The sequence below is a fragment of the Megascapheus bottae genome, chromosome 16, assembly GCF_031878675.1.
Source record: "Megascapheus bottae isolate mThoBot1 chromosome 16, mThoBot2.hap1, whole genome shotgun sequence".
In the NCBI taxonomy this organism is placed as follows: domain Eukaryota; kingdom Metazoa; phylum Chordata; class Mammalia; order Rodentia; family Geomyidae; genus Megascapheus; species Megascapheus bottae.
This window is the reverse complement of record NC_143524.1, coordinates 476,364-495,106: the sequence shown is the minus strand read 5'-3', so window position 1 is coordinate 495,106 and position 18,743 is coordinate 476,364. Positions and strand designations below refer to the sequence as shown.

The following is an 18,743-nucleotide window of genomic DNA, read 5'->3' as shown; positions in this document are numbered from 1 at the left end:
GGGGCTAGGGGGCGAGAGGGCCCGGTGTTCCCGGGGACGACGCACGCGCCTCGTCCAGGCCCCGCCTCGGACGACAGACACGTGACGCTCCGGCCGCAGCACGCCCCGCCCCGCGCTCGCACGCCCCGCCCCGCGCACGCACGCCCCGCCCCGCACACGCCCCGTCCCGCGCACGCACGCTACGCCCCGCGCTCGCACGCCCCGCCCCTCGCACGCACGCCCCGCCCCGCGCACGCACGCTACGCCCCGCGCACGCACGCCCCGCCCCTCCCCAATCCGCTGCGAGCGCTGTGGGCGCGGCGATGGCGTCCGAGCGGCAGACCAGTCGTCCTGCCTGTCTTCTCGTGGCCAGCGGCGCCGCCGAAGGTGAGGCGCGCGGAGCCGGGGCTGGCGCGGTCGCGGAGAGCGGCCCGGAGCCCTGGTTCTGGGCGCGGGGCTCCACTCCGGAGACGTCCGCGCGGTTGAGCCGCGGGCGCCGCCGTGTCCCACGGAGGCCGCTCCCTGACGCTCTGCGGCTGGCAGAGCTCACCTGGCCGGCAGGCAGCCGGGCGGGCCGGGAAGCCCGCAGGTGCAGTTGCGCGCCCGGCCTGGCGGCGAGGTCGCCCCCCGAGCTTTCCCCGCGGGTTCGGGGCCGGCCTGGTGGCCTTAGCCTGGCCCGGGTCCGCGCGGCGGCGCACCGCCCCGGCAGGGCCTGGCCCATCGGGGCAGGGCGGGCTGCGGGCGCCCGGAGTCTAGCAGGAGTCCCCCGCCCCGTGTGCCCGGGAAGGGCAGCCCGGGGCGGCGTGAGTCCGGGCCCCGCAGCCCCTCTGATCCTGCCGTGGGGTGAGGGGGCGTTGGAGGCTTTGTCTCTTGGTGGACACTGTGAATTCAGCGTCCCGTGGAGTCGGGCGGAGCCCACACTCCCGATCCTCTTCCTCCGGGGACCTCACCAGGCTGGCCTTGATCCTCCTTGAAGCGTCCTTTCAGCAGAAGGGAGCTGCAAAGAGCTGATGAAGGCCAGACTCTCATAGCCTTGGGAGGAAGGGACCCTGCCTGTCAGGGATGTTAGGGCCCTGTGCGCTCCAGCGCCCCTCCCCACTGCTCCACCGCCACCACACCATGGTGGCTGCGGCTCTGTGTGGGTGAGCTGAGCTTTAGCTTTTAGAAAGGCTTCTAGTGGGGGAAGATGGGAGGCTCGGGGAGCAGGTGCATGGCACGGTGAGTGCTGGCTGGAGGCCTGGGGGTGGGGGTTCCGTGCCAGGGAGAGAACCTGCCTTGAGGGATGTAGAGTGGTTGGCCTGGGGGGCAGGGAGTAGCCAGGACTGGCAGAACACACACATGTCTAGCTGTGCCACTCTGCCCATATCCTCTGAGTGTTAACTTTCTTGACCTGAAGAGCTGCTGCCCTGCTAAGGGTGTGTGAGCTCTGCTGTGGAAGTGGGCTGGGGACCAAAAAAGGTTCCACTTGCATCAGGGCAGCCTGAGGGGTGAGAGGAAGCTGGTCCTGCCATGCCCATGCCCAGGGGTGCCCTCTCCTTTAGGTGTGTCAGCTCAGTCCTTCCTCCACTGCTTCACCCTGGCCAGTGCTGCCTTCAACCTGCAGGTGGCCACCCCTGGGGTGAGTACAGGCCCCCCCCCCCCCCCCCCGTGGACATCAGTGTAGACAGGTCACACTGGGGTGACACTGCAAGTCTATGACTGCATGTTTTGCAGTAACCTGTGAAGTGGGTGGAACAGTTACTGTGCCTTTATAAGATGTGGTAGAATGCACGCCCAAAACTTGGGGGTGTACCAGCCTTGATGTGGGTTTCCCTGGGCTTCACGCTGGAGGTCTGCTGACTCCACGTGGCCCTGGTGTAGGTGGTCCAGTTGTCAGCTGCTTTTGTGCCCTGAGGCTCCTTTGAGGTCACCCCCGTCTTGTCTCCAGGCTCCCTGGGCATGATAGCATGCACAGTTTGTTGACCCTTGGCCCCTGGGTTCTGCTCTTACAGGGGAAGGCCCTGGACTTCGTGGATGTGACTGAGAGCAATGCACGCTGGGTACAGGACTTCCGCCTCAAGGCTTATGCCAGCCCTGCCAAGCTGGAGTCCATTGATGGTGGGCTGAGATCCATTCCCTGCTGGGCCTGAGCGTGGTCCTCCTCTGCCTCTGGAGCTAGCCAGGGCTAGCCGGGCCTCGGGACCCGAACTCCTTGTGTTCCTCTTAGGAGAGTTGGGTGGTGGGGACCACAAACCAGGCTGGCGGGCTGGGGCCATATGAGGAAAGTGAGCAGGCAGCGGACTCCTGCAACTGACCTTGGCTTCTGGCCCATGACTTCCAGGTGCCCGGTACCACGCCCTCCTGATCCCCAGTTGTCCCGGTGCCCTCGCTGACCTGGCCAGTAGTGGGTCCTTGGCCCGTATCCTGCAGCACTTCCGCTCTGAGAGCAGTGAGTGACAGGGAGTGGGATAGGCCGAGAGCAGGCATCTGGGCCGGAGTGGAGGGTGGCTGAGCAATGGATGATGGGAAGCCGAGGAGCAGGCCACACAGGCAGGTGGGGGGTGGGTGCAGGATTAGGAGTGAGCCATGTGGTTCTTGCTTATGTGACAAGTGAGCTCTGCTGCCTCCCGTCTGTTTGTGTCCCTCCTGGCCCCTGCTGGCCAGGCAGATGCTGTCTGGGCTCCTGATGGGAACGCTGGGCATTTGGCCTGCTGGCTAATGCAGCAGTCAGGAAAGACTGGCCTGCAGATTCGCTGGGGCTCCACACAGCGCCCCTGGTGTGAGGAGTGGAGCGGGGCCTGGGCTGCTGCTGGTGGCACCACAGAGCTGGGGGAAGTGGAGCATCCCGCCCTTCATGCCCCTGAAACCTGGGGGGACCTTGTAGGTCACACATCATGTATGGGGAGTCTGGCTGGAGTCCACGTCCTCAAGTGCTTTGCTGCTTTCAGAGCCCATCTGTGCCATTGGCCACGGTGTTGCTGCCCTGTGCTGTGCCACTGGCGAGGATAGGTCCTGGGTGTTCACCGGCTACAGCCTGACAGGGGTGAGTGCTGCATGGACAGCCTGGGTCCCCTGCTGAGGACACCAGCAGCAGAGGCATGCACCGCAGCCTTGCTTTTCCCAGATGCAAGGGCTGCTGGGTGCTGAGCACAGGCTGTGAAGGCAGAGGCAGCCCCATGGGTCCCCGGCTGCCAGCCCATCTCATCCTGGCCATCTGTGTGTCAGTGTCAGAGCTCTGGGCCAGCCACAGTGACCCTGGCCCGCCTACCTCTCCCGACCTGCAGGGTGGGTGGGGCCCCCAAGCCCGTTGGTCTTGGCAGAGCAGGCAAGCTCTGCCACTGCCAAAACTGATGGGCTTCTTTGCGGCCTCCCCCACAGCCCTCGGTGTACGAGCTGGTCAGAGCACCGGGCTTCGCCCACCTGCCACTGGTGGTGGAGGACTTTGTGAAGGACTCTGGTGCTGGTTTCAGTGGTGAGCCCCAATCCACGCCCCACTCTAGACATGGGTAGGGAGAGAGCAGCCAGGCCAGCTCTCAAGCCGTGTCTTGCAGGCCTGGGACTGGCTCTGAGACATGGCCCTCACCTGGGAGAGTGGGCTTAAGGGAGCCCTGAAGCCTGTGCACTTTGTCCTCCCAGCCAGTGAGCCTGATGCTGTGCATGTCGTGCTGGACCGACACCTGGTCACTGGCCAGAATGCCAACTCCACTGTCCCTGCTGTGCAGAACCTGCTCTTCCTCTGTGGCAGCCGGTGAGGCTTTGGGAAAGGACTTTGGGTGGACTCCTGCCTTGTTCCAAGAATTGACCTGGATTCCGTGTCTACCCCATAGGAAGTAATCCTGTGGATGTCACCCTTGGGACGGCCCTGGCTTCCCCAGAGGCAGCCAGACTCATTTCTGGCCCCGTCTGCTGATGCCTAAGGACTATGAAAGCGGCCCTTGGCCCATCCTAGACTTGGAACTGCTAGAATCCTCTTGTAGTCAGCCCCCAGTGGTGTTAGCTCTACTGGAAGGGGTGAGCCCTCAGGTCCCATGCTGTTATCCAGTGGGAAGTGGGGACAGCTGGGTGTATATCAAGTTGAGAGTTTCTGACACCTGCTTGCAGTGGGCTGGTCTACCATCAGCATGAAGTCAGAGGTCAGTTACAGGGGCTGGGGCTGGGAGGGTTCCTGCTGGGGCCTCAGCTGCACTCACCCTTTAGCTATTGACGGGGTCATGGAAGACTAGGAGATCTCACCTACTTAGAACTTCTCACCCTGGCCAAAGGTGAGTGGGGAATTTTCTGGTAGCTGAGGATGGAGCTGGACTGGGGGTGGACACAGTACTGTCATCCTCTCATCTGGAACTGAGAAATACTTGTATCATATCATAGATTTGTGTCTGTGCGTGTGTGCGTGCCTGCGCACGTGTGCAAGTCCTGGGTTCTGAACTCAGGGCCCCAGCGCTGCCCCTGAGGTATTTAGTTGAAGGCTAGCCTCTACCACTTGAGGCTTTGTTGTTTTGCTGGGCCTGGGCTCTGTCCCTGAGCCATTCTACACTCAAGGCTAGCACTCTACCCCTTGGGCCACACTGCCACTTCTGTTTTTTTCTATGTGGTACTGAGGAGTCAAACCCAGGGTTTCATGCATGCATGCTAGGTGAGCATTCTACTACTAAGTCACATTTCCAGTCAACCACCTTTTTTTTTTTTTTTTCTTTTAGTAGTTTTTTCTTTTTTGGCCAATCCTGGGGTTTGAACTCAGTCTGTCCTTGAACATTTTTTTTTGCTCAAGGCTAGTACTCTACCACTTGAGCCACAGCACCACATCGAGCTTTTTCTGTGTATGTGGTTCTAGGGAATCAAACCCAGGGCTTTGTGCATGCTAGGAGAGCACCCGACCACTAGGCCACAGTCCTGGCCCTTTCTTTCTTTTTTATTGTTGGTTGTAAGACTGAGTTTGAGGCCTAGTACTGGGACAACAAAGAAGTTGGTATCTGTTAAAGCCACACTGCCTGCTCCTATACAAACTGACACCATCACCCCTTATAGAAACCTGGTCACCTGGCTTCACAGGGCATCCAGGCCCCACCTGGCTGCTCTAGAGCAGCCACTACCGCTCAGCATGCTCCACAGACCTGTGTGCCCTCTGGGACTACATAGGAGGGGCCATCGCATATCACCCCAGCCCAGCAGCGCACCCTGAAAACCCCAGGGACGAGGCTCACAGGTATAGCCTGGCAGGGACTTGCTGTACATTCCTGATCCCATTTCCCAGTCCCATCTGGGTGGCACACAATGAAGTGAAACAGCACAGGAAAAGTGACTGCTTTAATGCATTAGGTAGCATTTTGCACAAAATCAGAAACACCATCCCTGCTCCGATTGCTGAAAATATAATTGTTAACAAGCTGTGTGGCGTCAGAGCTGCAGAGACGGCTATGCAGGCCTGGGGTTCTGCCTCAGTGCTGCACTACTTCCCATTCTCGGCACTTAGCATCCGCTCCTAGAAGAAAGCTTGGTGTTGGTTGCAGACCATTCCCTCGGCACCCCTACCGGGCTGCTATGTCTGGGCAGGACCAACACCAAGTCCCTAGAACATCCCCAGAATTCCCCCAGGATGGTCTCAGGCCTCCCGATGGAGGCAGACAAGCAGGATCCCTACAAATAGTCTGAGCCCTGGCCCGAGCCCTGTGCAGGGCTGAAGTAATGGGTCAGGCTGCCCACATAACACTCACGGCCAACATCCGCTCCAGCTTCACAGCATCGGCAGCAAACTTTCGGATCCCATCTGAGAGCTTCTCCACAGCCATCTGGTCCTCATTGTGCAGCCAGCGGAAGGCCTTCTCATCCAGGTGAATCTTCTCCAAGCCACTGGCCTGGGCTAGGGGACATCACAGCTCTGTGCCTGCCCTGCCCCCTGGACTCTGACGTGTCACATCCCACACACTGAGTCTGTGTCTCCCAGATGGGTGTGGCGGGCAGGCGGGCGGGGCCCTGGGCCTTACCAGCTTTGACTGAGAGCACTGGGGTCAGCTTGGCGTTGTCCCTGAGCAGCTCAGCTAGGAGCTTGGGCGAGATGGTGAGGAAGTCGCAGCCAGCCAGCGCTTTGACTTCCCCTGTGTTGCGGAAGGAGGCACCCATGACGATGGTCTTGTAGCCAAACTTCTTGTAGTAGTTGTAGATTTTGGTGACGCTCTTCACCCCTGCAGGAAACCCTGTCATGTTCCAGGATGGCCCTGGCCTCCTCCCTGCCCCTGCTGACCCGCTCTGACCCACAAGCACCTCCAGCACTGCCGGCTTACTTGGGGGCCTCTTCCTGCTCACCCATCCGGCAGCTCCCTCTCCCCTCAAAGGGCAGCTCACCAGGGTCCTCTGAGGGCTCAAAGGACTTTTTATCTGTGTTTGCCACATGCCAATCCAGGATCCGCCCCACAAACGGGGAGATCAGTGTCACGCCTGCCTCGGCACAGGCCACAGCTTGGGCGAAGGAGAACAGCAGCGTCATGTTGCAGTGGATGCCATCTTGTTCCTCCAGCTCCCTGTGGGGAGGGCACAGGGGTGGCGTGGTGTGGACTGGGCACCGGCAGATGGCGCTCCTCCAGCAGCTGTCCCCACGCTTGCTGCTCAGCAAGTTCTGACTAGATGTTGCTCATGGGCTGCCAGGGTTTTCCTCACACTTATTGCAAAACAGGAGCAAAGGCATTCGTGCTGTGGCGACAGAACTTCCAGGAGCTCCGCGCTCCGGCTGGAGTCACCACGCTGGGCCCTGCAGCAGACCACAGCCCGAGCTTCGTGTGAGAGCCCGTGCTGGGCCTTTGCCTATGCCTGGCATCACCAGGGACACCTCCCTGCAGAGCCGACTCCACCACGTGCCCGGCATGACGCTGCCAAGCAGGAGCTGCTTTGCCTTAAGTTCTCTCCCGGGAGCCATGTGCCCACTCCAGTGTCGTAAGTGGCTGAAGCTCAGCACACTGGCGTGGCCCAACTGGAGAACATACCCTCCACCACTCACCCAAGTCAGCAGCCCCACTTCCCAGCGTCTGCTGATAGGAAACCTCACCCCACAGCAAGCGCCTGGCTTGCCAAGCAAGAGACTGTCTGCTAAGGCAGCCCAGAGTGGGAGGAGGCCGTGTGTCTAACAACAGGCCCACTGTAGCCAGTCACGGCGGACACGCTGCACACAGGAGTCGTCTCAGTCAGAAAGTAATGAGAAGCCAGACACAAGGAGCCACATGTGCTGTTTCTCCTTGAGGCCAATCCAGACAAGGCAGACCCGCGACTCCGGGAGAGGCCTGAGGGACGGCAGACCCAGGCAGACTGGAGGGGATGGAGACGGCCTCCATTACCCCAGAGTGCCCGGGGTCCACCACGGGTCACTACAGCAAGGACAGTGTTGGCTATCAGGTGGCAAAGTTTTACTTTGTTTTTGAATTTTCTGTCGCTTCTACTCTGACCATGTTATGTGTGTAACAGTTTTCTTCCTAAAATCCATGCAGAAGTGGGGCTCTGTTGACTCACGCCTGTAATCCTTGTTACTCAGAAGGCTGAGTGAGATGAGGCTCCCAGTTCAAAGGCAGACTTGGCAGACAAATCCAACTGACCTTTATCTCTGAGACTCTGAGTGTAAGCCCCTAGGCCAGCACCAAACATAAAAAATAAAAACTACGGGACTGGGAATTTGGCCTAGTGGTAGAGTGCTTGCCTAGCATGCAGGAAGAGCCGGGTTTGATTCCTCAGCTCCACAAACAGAAAAATCCAGAAATGGTGCTTTGGCTTAAGTGGTGGAGCTCTAGCCTTGAGAAAGCCCAAGGATAGTGCTGAGGGCCCTGAGTTCAAGCCCCAGGACTGGCCAAAACAAAATGTAATAATAATTAAAAACTACGGAAAGCAGGAGGGAAATGAAAGGCAAAGTCTATGGTGGTTAAGGGTGCCTTTCCCTCCTCCTGGCAGGTCTAAAGTGGCATTGTGTGGGTGGACCCTGGGCAGAGGTAAGGCCTGGCCCCAGAAACCGAGGTGGAATGAGACTGCTGTCCTGGCAGTGGATACCTACTTTCCAGCCTGAATTCCCTCCCAAGTTGAGGATAGCTTGATGAGAATTCTGTCCTTGCTGACTCCAGCATCCTTGTAAAGCTCGATGAGACGCCGGGCTCGGGCCACCATTGCATCCTTATCGAAGGACAGCCTGTAAGAGCATGTGTCAGCATGACCCTGAGATTGTCCAGGACACTGGGGGAGAGAGTGCTGGCAGCAGGAGCCTTGTCAGCCGAGTCACTCCATCAGCAGGGCCCCGCTCTGCTTCCAGAGCACAGCCTAGCCAGGGATCCAGGAGTGTTAGTCAAACCTCAGAGCCAAGATGCTCAGTATTGTTTTGATAAAGGCAGGCGTGGTCTGTGAGTAGATGCACAGGGAGCTCCAGGCCTGCAGGGGATCTCAGAACGCCTTTGGCTGGGGACAGGAGCATGGCCCAGTAGTAGAGTGCTTGCCTAGCATGCACAAAGACCTGGGTCCGATTCCTCCATACTACACACAAAGAGAAGGCTCAAGTAGTAGAGTGCTATCCTTGAGAAAGCCCAAGGACAGTGCACAGGCCCTGAGTTCAACCCCCAGGACTGACAAAAACAACAACAACAAAAAAAACCTATGAAATTTACTTGATCTTGCCACTTTCTCTACCAGTTAATCAGTAGAAAAGCCTTTCTAAACTAGCAATCCAGACTACCTTTAGGTGTCACTGTCAGATGTCCTCAGTCTCTTGATAATCACTGCACATTCATCTTGCTTTGAACATCCTTGACTTTTTTGTCTTAAAAAGGGCATCTTCTGGGGGCTGGGAGTTGGCCTAGTGGTAGAGTGCTTTCCTAGCATGCACGACAACCTGGGTTTGATTCCTCAGTACCACATACATAGAAAAAGAAGTGGTGCTGTGGCTCAAGTGGTAGAGCTCTAGCTTTGAGAAAGTCCAAGGACAGTGCTCAGGCCCTGAGTTCAGTCCCTAGGACTGACAAAAAAAAAAGCAGGGGGGGGGGGCATCTTCCGGGCTGGAAGCATAGCCAATGGTAGGATACTTACCTAGCACCCATGAAGCCCTGGGTTCAATTCCTCAGTACCACATACATAGAAAAAGCTGGAAGTGGTGCTGTGGCTCAAGCAGCAGAGCATTAGCCTTGAGCAAAGTATCCAAAGACAGTGCCCAGGCTCTGAGATCAAGACTCAGGACTGGAAAAAAAAAAAGGGGGGGGGGGCATTTTCCTAAAGCACGGACACCAAGAGGGGAGCCACAACCTCCTTGGCCTGTCTCACGTACCTTGCATCTACTTCTGTGGATACCCGGCCTGGAATCTTCTTTAGTATTTCTGCTCCAAACAACACGAAAAGTTTATCCATAGCATTTGTGATCTGGTCCTCTTGTGGCCTGAAGTTCATAGAGAAAAATTTTTTTTCTAAAAACTTGGAGGTTTCATAAAAAACTTTAGTGGTAAAGTACTTGTGGTTTTTTTTTTGGGGGGGTGGGGTGGGGTGGGGGGAGGCGTTGAATTCAGGTCCTGGGCACTGTCCCTGAGCTGCTTTTACTCAAGGCTAGCACTCTTACCACTTGAGCCACAGAGCCTCTTCTGGCTTTTTCCCCCCCTATCACAGCACCATTTCTGGCTTTTTCTATGTATGTGGTACTGAGGCAAGCACTCTACCAAACTCCCAGGCCCATACCTGAAGTCTTATTCCATGTACCTCAATACAACCTGACTGGGTACACGCTCTTTTCAAGCTCTTCCAAACTGCCTGGCCTGACAACAAGTGAGGTGCACCCACCAATCCCAGATCAGCACAATCTAAGGTGCTCGTCAGCTCATGCACATGGTGACAGTCCTGTCCCACCTACCAGCCAGCTGCTGGGGGAGCAGCACCTGGCTGATGACCCCAAACCAAGTGCCGCAGCCTCACAACCCCAGGACAACCATGAAAGGAGAAGAGGCAGTCTGGCTGTGACAGGGACAGCAGGGGCTGGGTTCAGGATGCAGAGCAGCTGCTACACATCCCAGGGCAAAGCGCTACCAGACCTCCTTGGGCACCGTGAGCAGGCCTGCCCAGTGCAGCTCTCAGCTAGGCATTACTGCCCAGAGAAAATAAAAAATGGAGTCTAGAAAATGAAATCTGGCTAGTGCTGCTGGCTCACACCTGTAATCCTAGCCACTCAGGAGACTGAGATCTGAGGATTGCAGTTCAAAGCCAGCCCAGGCAGGAAAATCCATGAGACTCATCTCCAATTAACCACCAAAAAACTGGAAGTGGTGCTGTGAGTTCAAGCCCAAGCAGGTTCTGGCTGGGGACTGGAATGATGGAGAAGCAGGTCATGCGTGGAGGTTGGGGTGATGCAGATACTCAGCAAAACTTAGCTGTACCTCCACAGTGGTACAGCTTATTCCATTAGATATATAGATATATATTTATTCATTTTTGGTCCATCATGGGACTTGAACTCTGGGCCTGGGCACTGGCGCTGTCCCTGTCCCTAAGCTCTTCAGTTGAAGGCTACCATCCTTCCCCTGGAGCCATAGCGCCACTTCTGGTTTTCTAGTGGTTAATTGGAAATGAGAGTCTCATGGACTTTAGTGCCTGGGCTGGCTTTGAACTGTGATCCTCACATCTCAGCCTCCTGAGTAGCTAGGATTAAAGGTGTGAGACACCAGCACCTGGCTGATTTATACTTTAATAAACCAAAAATACTGCATTTGACAAGAAGAGAAACAGGCCAACTAGATGAACGGGGTCTGGGGCAGGAGGAGCTGGGCACTTACCCACCCAGCTTCCTGCCATAGGCAATGGCCTCTTCCACCAGCTCTTGGTAGGCAGGCATCTGTGCTGCAGCCAGGATCAAGGAGGGGTTGGTGGTGGCATCCTGTGGCTTGTATTCATCAATGGCTGGAAAAAAACAATTTAAAAGCAGCTGTGAGGTAGGGAGAGCAATGGGGGCTGAGACTGACTGTGTGGTGGTGGCGGCTGTGTTTTGGTGGGGGTGTGAGCCGTGATGGCTCACGTGCCTGTGTGTGCACAGCACACACACCACTACCCAGGCTTGCACCCAGACTTCACACTCTCGCTCTTCATTAGGCTGGAGCTCTGCCGATAACTGGAGATGAGATCCTGGTGGATTTGTCTGCCCAGGCTGGCTCTTATAGGCAGCAACTGACAAGAGAGTACCTTGAGTAGTAAAGCCTACTTCTGGAGTGTATGGGGGAGGTTTAAGGGGTGGGGCGGGGGGAACCCCCCCCCGAACAGGTGGTACTATCCTACAGCCCAGGGGCCGAGGTGGAATAGAAGGAGGTGGAGGAAGCCAGGAGCACAGGGATTCTCTCTGCTTCCCTTCAGCCTCCTGAAGTCCCTGCCCTGATCCACCGAGGACGGAAACTGAGAGTCCAAATGGATCTTCCCTCCCTTACCTTCCAGACCAGGCTGGCACAGCAATCAAGAGGACACTCAGCCATCCTGGTGGCTACTCAGGAGGCTGATATCTGGATCTGAAATTGGAAGCCAGCCTGGGCAGGAGAGGCCAGCAGACTCCTATTCTAATCAACGACTAAAAGGCAGAAAGAGGGACTGTGGCTCAAGTGGTAGAGTCTGAGCCTTGACTACAAAAGCCCAGGGGCAGCACCCAGGCAGACACAAGCTGCAGGAGCAGCACATGTGCACACTCACGCACACTCACACACACACATGCACAGCAAAGCATCCAAGCAAGAACTGGTAGTATACACCTATAATACCTGAGGCAGGAAAATAAAGAGCTCAAGGTCAGCCTGGACTTGATAGCAAGAGCTCGTTTCAAAACAAAACAGATTAGGGGCCGGGAGTTTGGCCTAGTGGTAGAGTGCTTGCCTGGCATGCACAAAGATCCAGGTTCCATTCCTCGGTACCACATACACAGAAAAAGCCGGAGATGGTACTGTGGTAGAGCTCTAGCCTTGAGAAAGCCAAAAGATCAGTGCTCACGCCCTGGGTTCAAGCCCCAAGACTGCGGGTGTAGGGTGAGGGGGGGGGAACTAGACTAGATCCCAGGGGATAAACCAGCTTCTAAAATGACTTTCAGTGAGGTGAGGTGGCTTATGCCTGTAATACTAGCTACTCAGGAGGCTGAGATCTGAGGATCAAGGTTCAAAACCAGCCCAGGTACTAAAGTCTGTGAGACTCTTATCTCCAATTAATCATAAGAAAACCAGAAATAATATTATGGCTCAATGGGTAGGGCAGTAGCCTTGAACTGAAGAGCTCAGAGATAACACCTTGGTCCAGAGTTCAAGTCCCACAACTGACCAAAAAATATATATATAACTTTCAGCTCGGTACTGGTTAACTCATGACTATAATCTTAGCTACTCAGGAGGCTAAGATCTGGAGGATATAATTCCAAGCCAGCTTGGGCAGCAAGGCTGTAGAACAAGCATCTGAAAGCATATCTGAAGGCATGGCAAAAATTGTAGAATGCCAGCTAAGCAAGCACAGGCCCTTGGGTCCAAACTCACTACTGAAAAGCAACAACCACCACCCAGAACTGACTTTCTTTCTTTTGGGACCTGAACGCAGGGCCTGGGCACTGTCCCTAAGTTGCTTTTGCTCAATAACGGTTAGCACTCTACCATTAGCACTCAAATGAGTCATAGTGCCACGTCTGGCCTTTTCTGTTTATATGGCAATGAGGAATCAAACCCAAGGCTTCATGCATGCTAGGCAAGCACTCTACCAGCCAGAACTTTCAATACCATTTGGAGGGAGAAGCTTCAGAAGTGTATGACATGTACTACTCCCTACTCACTGTCAGGAGGCACACTGGTGCAGAGCAGGAAACACCGCAGAGCTAGCTTCAACAGTGTCACTTCTGTCAGACACGGTAGCTCACGCCTGTAATCCTAGCTACTCAGGAGACTGAGATCTGAGGATTGTGGTTCAAAGCCAGCCTAGGCACTAAAGACCTTGAGGCTCTTTATCTCCAACTAACCTCTATAAAACGGGAAGTGGAGCTGTGGCCTTGAGCTGAAAAAGAGCTCAGAGACAGCACCAAGGCCCAGAGTTCAAGTCCATGACCCACAAAAAAAAAAAGTCACTTTTAATACATTAGAAAAGCCATTAGGGCTTGACCTGGAAATGATGCAGTATAGATAAATGAGAACAGAAGGAAATGCTATTAGTTTTAACCAATATCAAAAGAGCTAGATTCAAAAGTTAAAACCAGAGTAATCTGAAAAAGCAGGAAAGCTCCCATCTCACCATACCTCCTTTCTTTTTTTCGTCCAGTCCTGGGGCTTGAAATTAGATATTGTCCTTAGCCATTTTTTTCCCCCATCAAGGATGGTGCTCTGTCACTTGAACCACAGCACCACTTCTGTTTTTTTCTATGTATGTGGTACCGAGGAATTGAACGCAGGGCTTCTTGTGCATGTCAGGCAAGTGCTCTACCACTGGGCCACACTCCTGGAGATATAGAAGAGCTATCTAAATCATTCTCCTTTAAGATTTGGAAGGGTCGATCTGAACTGGTCCCTTTGAAATGGTAATAACCTGGGAACTCCTCTAGACCACTTAAAAAAAAAAGTTCAAAATTTCACCTTGTACCTGGGAGTGTGGCCAAGAGGTAGAGTACTTGCCCAGCATGCATGAAGCTCGGGGTTCCATTCCTCAGTACCAGACACAGAAAAGGCCAGTAATGGTGCTGTGGTTCAAGTGGTAGAGCTCTAGCCTTGAGAAAGCTCAAGGACAGTGCTCAGGTCCTGAGTTCAAGCCCCAGGACTGGCAAAAAAAAAAAAAAAATAAGAAAACAAAAGAGAAAGCCCAACGACAGGACGTGCCAACTTCAAGCCTTGGACTGGCAAAAAATAAAATAAAATCTTGTGTTTGTTTTCCTACGTGGTCGCTGGGAAGCAGAGGGCGGCCTCACCCCTTCTCCAGTGACCGGATATGCCTGAAAAGCAGGTGTCTGCTGCCAATTAGACCAGGAAATGTGCAGGTTCCACACACTTATTTGACAGATTAGTATTTTCAAAGTGTCCTTTGATGATGAGATTATAGAGAAGGAGAAGAAACAAAGGGTGGAGCTTGAGATCTCTGTGAACAGAACACCAGTGTGCTGGTGTGAACACAAGGCCACAAATGAGGAGGTCTCTATGGCAGGTTGAAAGCTGGGTCACAGAGCCAGGTCTGTAAGGCAGCACAGCTCATGCTAGTACTTACTTCCTGATTTGGACATAACTGGAAACTGGGCAAAGGGCTCTTGGGTTCTATGGGCTAATTTCGCAACGTCTCTGCATCTAATTATTCCAAAAGGAGGCAGGAGAAAAGTATGCTCTAGTGTGTGCTTGGTGAGGTATGCCAGAATCTAGAGTAGATACAGAGTACAAAAGCTAGTATTTCATTGCATAAAATTACTGTATCTCGGCCAGGAGTATGGCCTAGTGGTAGAGTGCTTGCCTAGCATGCACGAATATCTGGGTTCGATTCCTTGGTATCATACACAGAAAAGGCCAGAAGTGGTGCTGTGGCTCACCACAGCTAGAATGCTAGCCTTGAGAAGCGTAGCTTTCTGGACAGTGCTCAGGCTCTGAGGTTCAGGCCCCAGGACTGGCAGAAAAACAAAACAAAACAAAACAAAAAAGAATACTACATCCCTTGAAAAAGTAAATCAGCTTTTAGCAAACTATTTTTTTTAAGTACAACAGAAAAGGAAACCAAGAGGGCATGGCTACAGTTCAGTAACAGCCTGAGTTTGACCTCCAGCACCAACACACTCACGTACATGTGACTCGCTGCATCCCCAGACAGACACCAGCCTCCAGGGAGCCTTACACTAGATGCATACTGAAAGAGCGAGCTTGGCATGCGGAGAGCAGCAGTCCCTGTGACCTCTAGAAAGTTAAGAGCCTACACTCACAAAACAAACTTCAAACCCGGATGCACTGTTTGCAATTACATAACATGTGTCAATCTGTACTATTTGGGGGCTTGAACTAGGGTCTGTGGCTGTTCCTAAGCCTTTTTGCTCAAGGTTAGCATTCTACCAGAGTCACAGCTCCACTCCCAGCTTTTAAGTCTCATAGACTTTCTTGACTAGGCTGGTTCTGAATCCAGATCTTCAGATCTCAATCTCTAGAGTAGCTAAAATTACTGGTGTGAGCCACCAACACCCAACCAGCTCAGAGAAAGGTTTTTTTTGGTGGTGGTTTTTGGTCCAAATCTTGGGGCTTCAACTCAGGCCTTAGGCACTGTCCCTAAACTTTTTTTTTTTTTTTTTTTTTGCCAGTCCTGGACTTGAGCTCAGGGCTGAGCACTGTCCTTGGACTTTCTCAAGGCTAGAGCTCTACCACTTGAGCCTCAGCACCACTTCTGGCTTTTTTCTATGTATGTGGTACTGAGGAATCAGACTCAGGTCTCCATGCATGCTAGGCAAGCACTCCACCAGGAGGCCACACTCCCAGCCCTTCACGCCTCCTTTCATTTCCCTTAGTTTTCTCCTCCCATCCTTGCCCACAAGTTTCAGAAAAAAATGTTTTACTGTTATTATACAGAGGGGTCCTAGTTTCATTAAGAGAAAACATTGGGGGGGTATTTTTTGCCAGTCCTGGGCCTAGGTTCTGTCCCTAAGCCTCTCGGTGCTCAAGGCGAGTGCTCTACCACTTAAGCCACAATGCCAATTCCAGCCTTTTCTGTTTATGTGTACTGAGGAATCCAACCCAGGGCTTCATACATGCTAGGCAAGCACTCTACCACATTCCCAGCCCCAGAAAATGTCTTAAAACAAAATTTTTAATATACATTTTAAAAGGCCAACACTTGGTTTAGAGAAAAATTTAGCTCTTGGTTTGGGACCAGTGGTTAGAGCACCCGCCTAGCAAATGGAAAGCCCTGAATTCGAACCCCATTACCACGGGGTGGGGGGTGGGGGAGAGAGGAGAAAAAGAGAGGGGGAAGGAGGGAAAAAGAGAGGGGGAGAAGGGGAAGGGGGGTGAGCGAAGGAGGAGGAAGAGAGGGGAGGGAGAGAGGGATAAAGAATAAAAGAGGGAGTGAAGGGGAAGGGGGGAGAAAGAGGAAGAGAGGGGGGAGGGAGGAAGTAAAAGAGAGGGAGAAGGGGAAGGGGGGTGAGAGAGGAAGAAAGAGGAAGAGAAGGGGAAGGGGGGTGAGAGAGGAAGAAAGAGGAAGAGAAGGGGAAGGGGGATGAGAGGAAGAAAGAGGAAGAGAGAGAGGGAGGGAGGGAGGGAGGGAGGGAGGAAGGGGGAGAGGGAGGAAGAGGAGGAGAGAAAGCAAGAGGGAGAGGGGGGAGAGGGGGGAGGGGGAGGGGGACAGGGAGAGGAGGAGAGAATGAATTCATCCACAGGCCCCGGGAAGCGGCCGGCTCGTGTACTCAGCGATTCCCTCCACTGGGCGAAGCCACACCGAGGTCGCTGCCCTCTCAACATGGCCACGCTGAGCACTGGCAGGATTCGGCGGCGCGGGGCCCGCGGGGAGGCAGGAAGCGCCGCGTCTCGAGTCACCGTGAGAAGGCAGACACGCGCGGGGGGCGCCCCGCCACCGTCACGCGGGTCTCCCGCGGGCCTGCACCGCGCGGGCCTTCGGGGCCCGCGACCCGGCGCCTCCTCCCGTCCAGCGCCCGGAGGGCCGGAGCAACAGGCGGGAAAACAGGGGGGCGGCGAGGGCCGGGCCAGCTCCGGGGCCGCCACCCGCGCCCTGCACCCCGCTCTCCCCGCGCACCCCGACGGACCCCGCGCCTCGAGCCCCGCGCACCGCGCCCCCAACCCCCGGCGCCCCGCGGGCCCCCGGCGCCCGCCCGACCCCCACACCCCCACTGGCCCCCGGCCCCGCGCCTCGAACCCCGCACCCCCCGACCCCCGCTGGCCCCCGGCGCCCGCACGACCCCCGCACCCCCGCTGGCCCCCGCGCCCCCGGGCCCGCGCCCCGCTGGCCCCCGGCGCCCCCCGACCCCCGCGCCCCCCCTGGCCCCCGGCGCCCGCCCGCCCCCCGCGCCCCGCAGACCCCAGCCTCGGGTTCCTCAGGTCCCGCCGCCCGGCCCGGCCCGGCCGTCAGAACGGAGGGAAGGCGCCGTGCGGCCCGCGCGCCGCCCCTCACCGTGGAAGTCGCCGGTGTCGGCCACCACGGTGGTGAACTGCTTGAGCTGGTCCAGCGCGGACTCCATCCTCTGGCGCTTCACCGGGGAGCCAGACATGGCGAGGCGCGCGGCGCGGGGTGGGAGACGGCGGCGGCGGCGGCGGCAGCGGCGGCGGCGGCGAGAGCGCAGCCCCCACAATGCCCCGCGACCCCCGGCCAATCGGAGCGGTGGACAGTGAGACCCCGCCCCCAGGGAGCAGGGCCAGCCCCAAAGCGGAGACTCCGCCCCGGCGAGGCCCCGCCCCCTGGCGAGGCCCCGCCCAGGCAGCCGGGGAGCCCCGCCCCACGCCGCCGGGAGCGTGAGTCCCGTCGGAGAAGAACCGTCAAGTCCGCGGCGCCTAGGAGCCTGCGAACCCGGAAAGGCGCGACTCCGCTGGGCTGAGCCTCCCGGAGGGCGCCTCTCCCGAGCTGTGTCCCGGGCGGCCTCCCCACCCCGCCCTCCCCTGCCCTCCCTCCCTCCCCTCCCCGCCCTCCCCGTCCTCTCTTCCCCTCCCCTCCCCCCCTTCTCGTCCTCCCATCCCCTCCCCTACCCGCCCTCCCCTCCCCGTCCTCCCTTCCCCGCCCTTTCCCTCCTCTCCCCTCCCCTCCCCTCCACGCCGGGCTGCACCACGAGCAGGCTCGGGGCTTCCCCGGCCCAGGGCCCCAGCGCCTTTCCGGGGCCTGAGGGTGGAGGCCCCACCTTGCCCTTGACGGGGTCCTCCTGGGGATTCATCTTCCTCGTGCCCTGCTGGGCGGGCTGGCAGAGGGGCCCGGTGAAGACCACCCACCGGGATGGAGGAGGAGGAGGAGGAGGGGCCCGGTGAAGACCACCCACCGGGATGGAGGTGGAGGAGGAGGAGGGGCCCGGTGAAGACCACCCACCGGGATGGAGGTGGAGGAGGAGGAGGGGCTTGGTGAAGACCACCCACCGGGATGGAGGAGGAGGAGGAGGAGGGGCCTGGTGAAGACCACCCACCGGGATGGAGGTGGAGGAGGAGGAGGGGCCCGGTGAAGACCACCCACCGGGATGGAGGTGGAGGAGGAGGAGGGGCCCGGTGAAGACCACCCACCGGGATGGAGGAGGAGGAGGAGGAGGGGCCTGGTGAAGACCACCCACCGGGATGGAGGTGGAGGAGGAGGAGGGGCCCGGTGAAGACCACCCACCGGGATGGAGGTGGAGGAGGAGGAGGGGCCCGGTGAAGACCACCCACCGGGATGGAGGTGGAGGAGGAGGAGGAGCCCGGTGAAGACCACCCACCGGGATGGAGGTGGAGGAGGAGGAGGAGGGGCCCGGTGAAGACCACCCACCGGGATGGAGGTGGAGGAGGAGGAGGGGCCCGGTGAAGACCACCCACCGGGATGGAGGTGGAGGAGGAGGAGGGGCCCGGTGAAGACCACCCACCGGGATGGAGGGGGAGGAGGAGGAGGAGTGGTGAAGACCACCCACCGGGATGGAGGTGGAGGAGGAGGAGGGGCTTAGTGAAGACCACCCACCGGGATGGAGGTGGAGTAGGAGGGGCTTGGTGAAGACCACCCACCGGGATGGAGGGGGAGGAGGAGGAGGAGTGGTGAAGACCACCCACCGGGATGGAGGTGGAGGAGGAGGAGGGGCTTGGTGAAGACCACCCACCGGGATGGAGGTGGAGGAGGAGGAGGGGCTTGGTGAAGACCACCCACCGGGATGGAGG

General features: G+C 56.9%; 2 protein-coding genes across 3 annotated transcripts; one reads left to right on the top strand and one right to left on the bottom strand.

Annotated features, from left to right (window-relative positions):
• Positions 1 to 287: 287 nt before the first annotated feature.
• Gatd1 (glutamine amidotransferase class 1 domain containing 1) lies at positions 288 to 3,864 on the top strand. 2 transcript variants are annotated; one of them, XM_090347105.1, is made up of 8 exons: positions 288 to 366; positions 1,521 to 1,597; positions 1,971 to 2,076; positions 2,300 to 2,407; positions 2,907 to 3,001; positions 3,337 to 3,430; positions 3,595 to 3,706; positions 3,786 to 3,864. In XM_090347105.1, exons 1-8 carry the CDS (start codon positions 303 to 305, stop codon positions 3,790 to 3,792), a joined length of 663 nt encoding a protein of 220 aa, XP_090203231.1. In that variant the 5' UTR covers positions 288 to 302; the 3' UTR covers positions 3,793 to 3,864. The 2 variants fall into 2 exon arrangements, with proteins under 2 accessions (XP_090203231.1, XP_090203233.1); XM_090347107.1 differs by lacking the exon at positions 3,786 to 3,864 and having other exon boundaries at positions 3,595 to 3,710.
• A 1,383-nt stretch (positions 3,865 to 5,247) lies between these two features.
• On the bottom strand, positions 5,248 to 17,184 carry Taldo1 (transaldolase 1). Its single transcript, XM_090347104.1, has 8 exons — positions 17,038 to 17,184; positions 10,728 to 10,851; positions 9,239 to 9,346; positions 7,985 to 8,116; positions 6,298 to 6,473; positions 5,940 to 6,137; positions 5,670 to 5,815; positions 5,248 to 5,437 (listed from the first exon to the last, which is right to left on the bottom strand). Exons 1-8 carry the CDS (start codon positions 17,132 to 17,134, stop codon positions 5,405 to 5,407), a joined length of 1,014 nt encoding a protein of 337 aa, XP_090203230.1. The 5' UTR covers positions 17,135 to 17,184; the 3' UTR covers positions 5,248 to 5,404.
• Between the last annotated feature and the right edge of the window lie 1,559 nt (positions 17,185 to 18,743).

Coding starts and splice junctions, on each gene's coding strand:
- Gatd1 (XM_090347105.1), top strand. CDS start 303: ATGGCGTCCGAGCGGCAGACCAGTCGTCCTGCCTGTCTTCTCGTGGCC. Junction 367..1,520: donor GGCCAGCGGCGCCGCCGAAG/GTGAGGCGCGCG, acceptor CCTCTCCTTTAG/GTGTGTCAGCTCAGTCCTTC. Junction 2,077..2,299: donor CAAGCTGGAGTCCATTGATG/GTGGGCTGAGAT, acceptor CATGACTTCCAG/GTGCCCGGTACCACGCCCTC.
- Taldo1 (XM_090347104.1), bottom strand. CDS start 17,134: ATGTCTGGCTCCCCGGTGAAGCGCCAGAGGATGGAGTCCGCGCTGGAC. Junction 8,117..9,238: donor TCCACAGAAGTAGATGCAAG/GTACGTGAGACA, acceptor ATGCTCTTACAG/GCTGTCCTTCGATAAGGATG. Junction 6,138..6,297: donor TGAGCCCTCAGAGGACCCTG/GTGAGCTGCCCT, acceptor GGTTTCCTGCAG/GGGTGAAGAGCGTCACCAAA.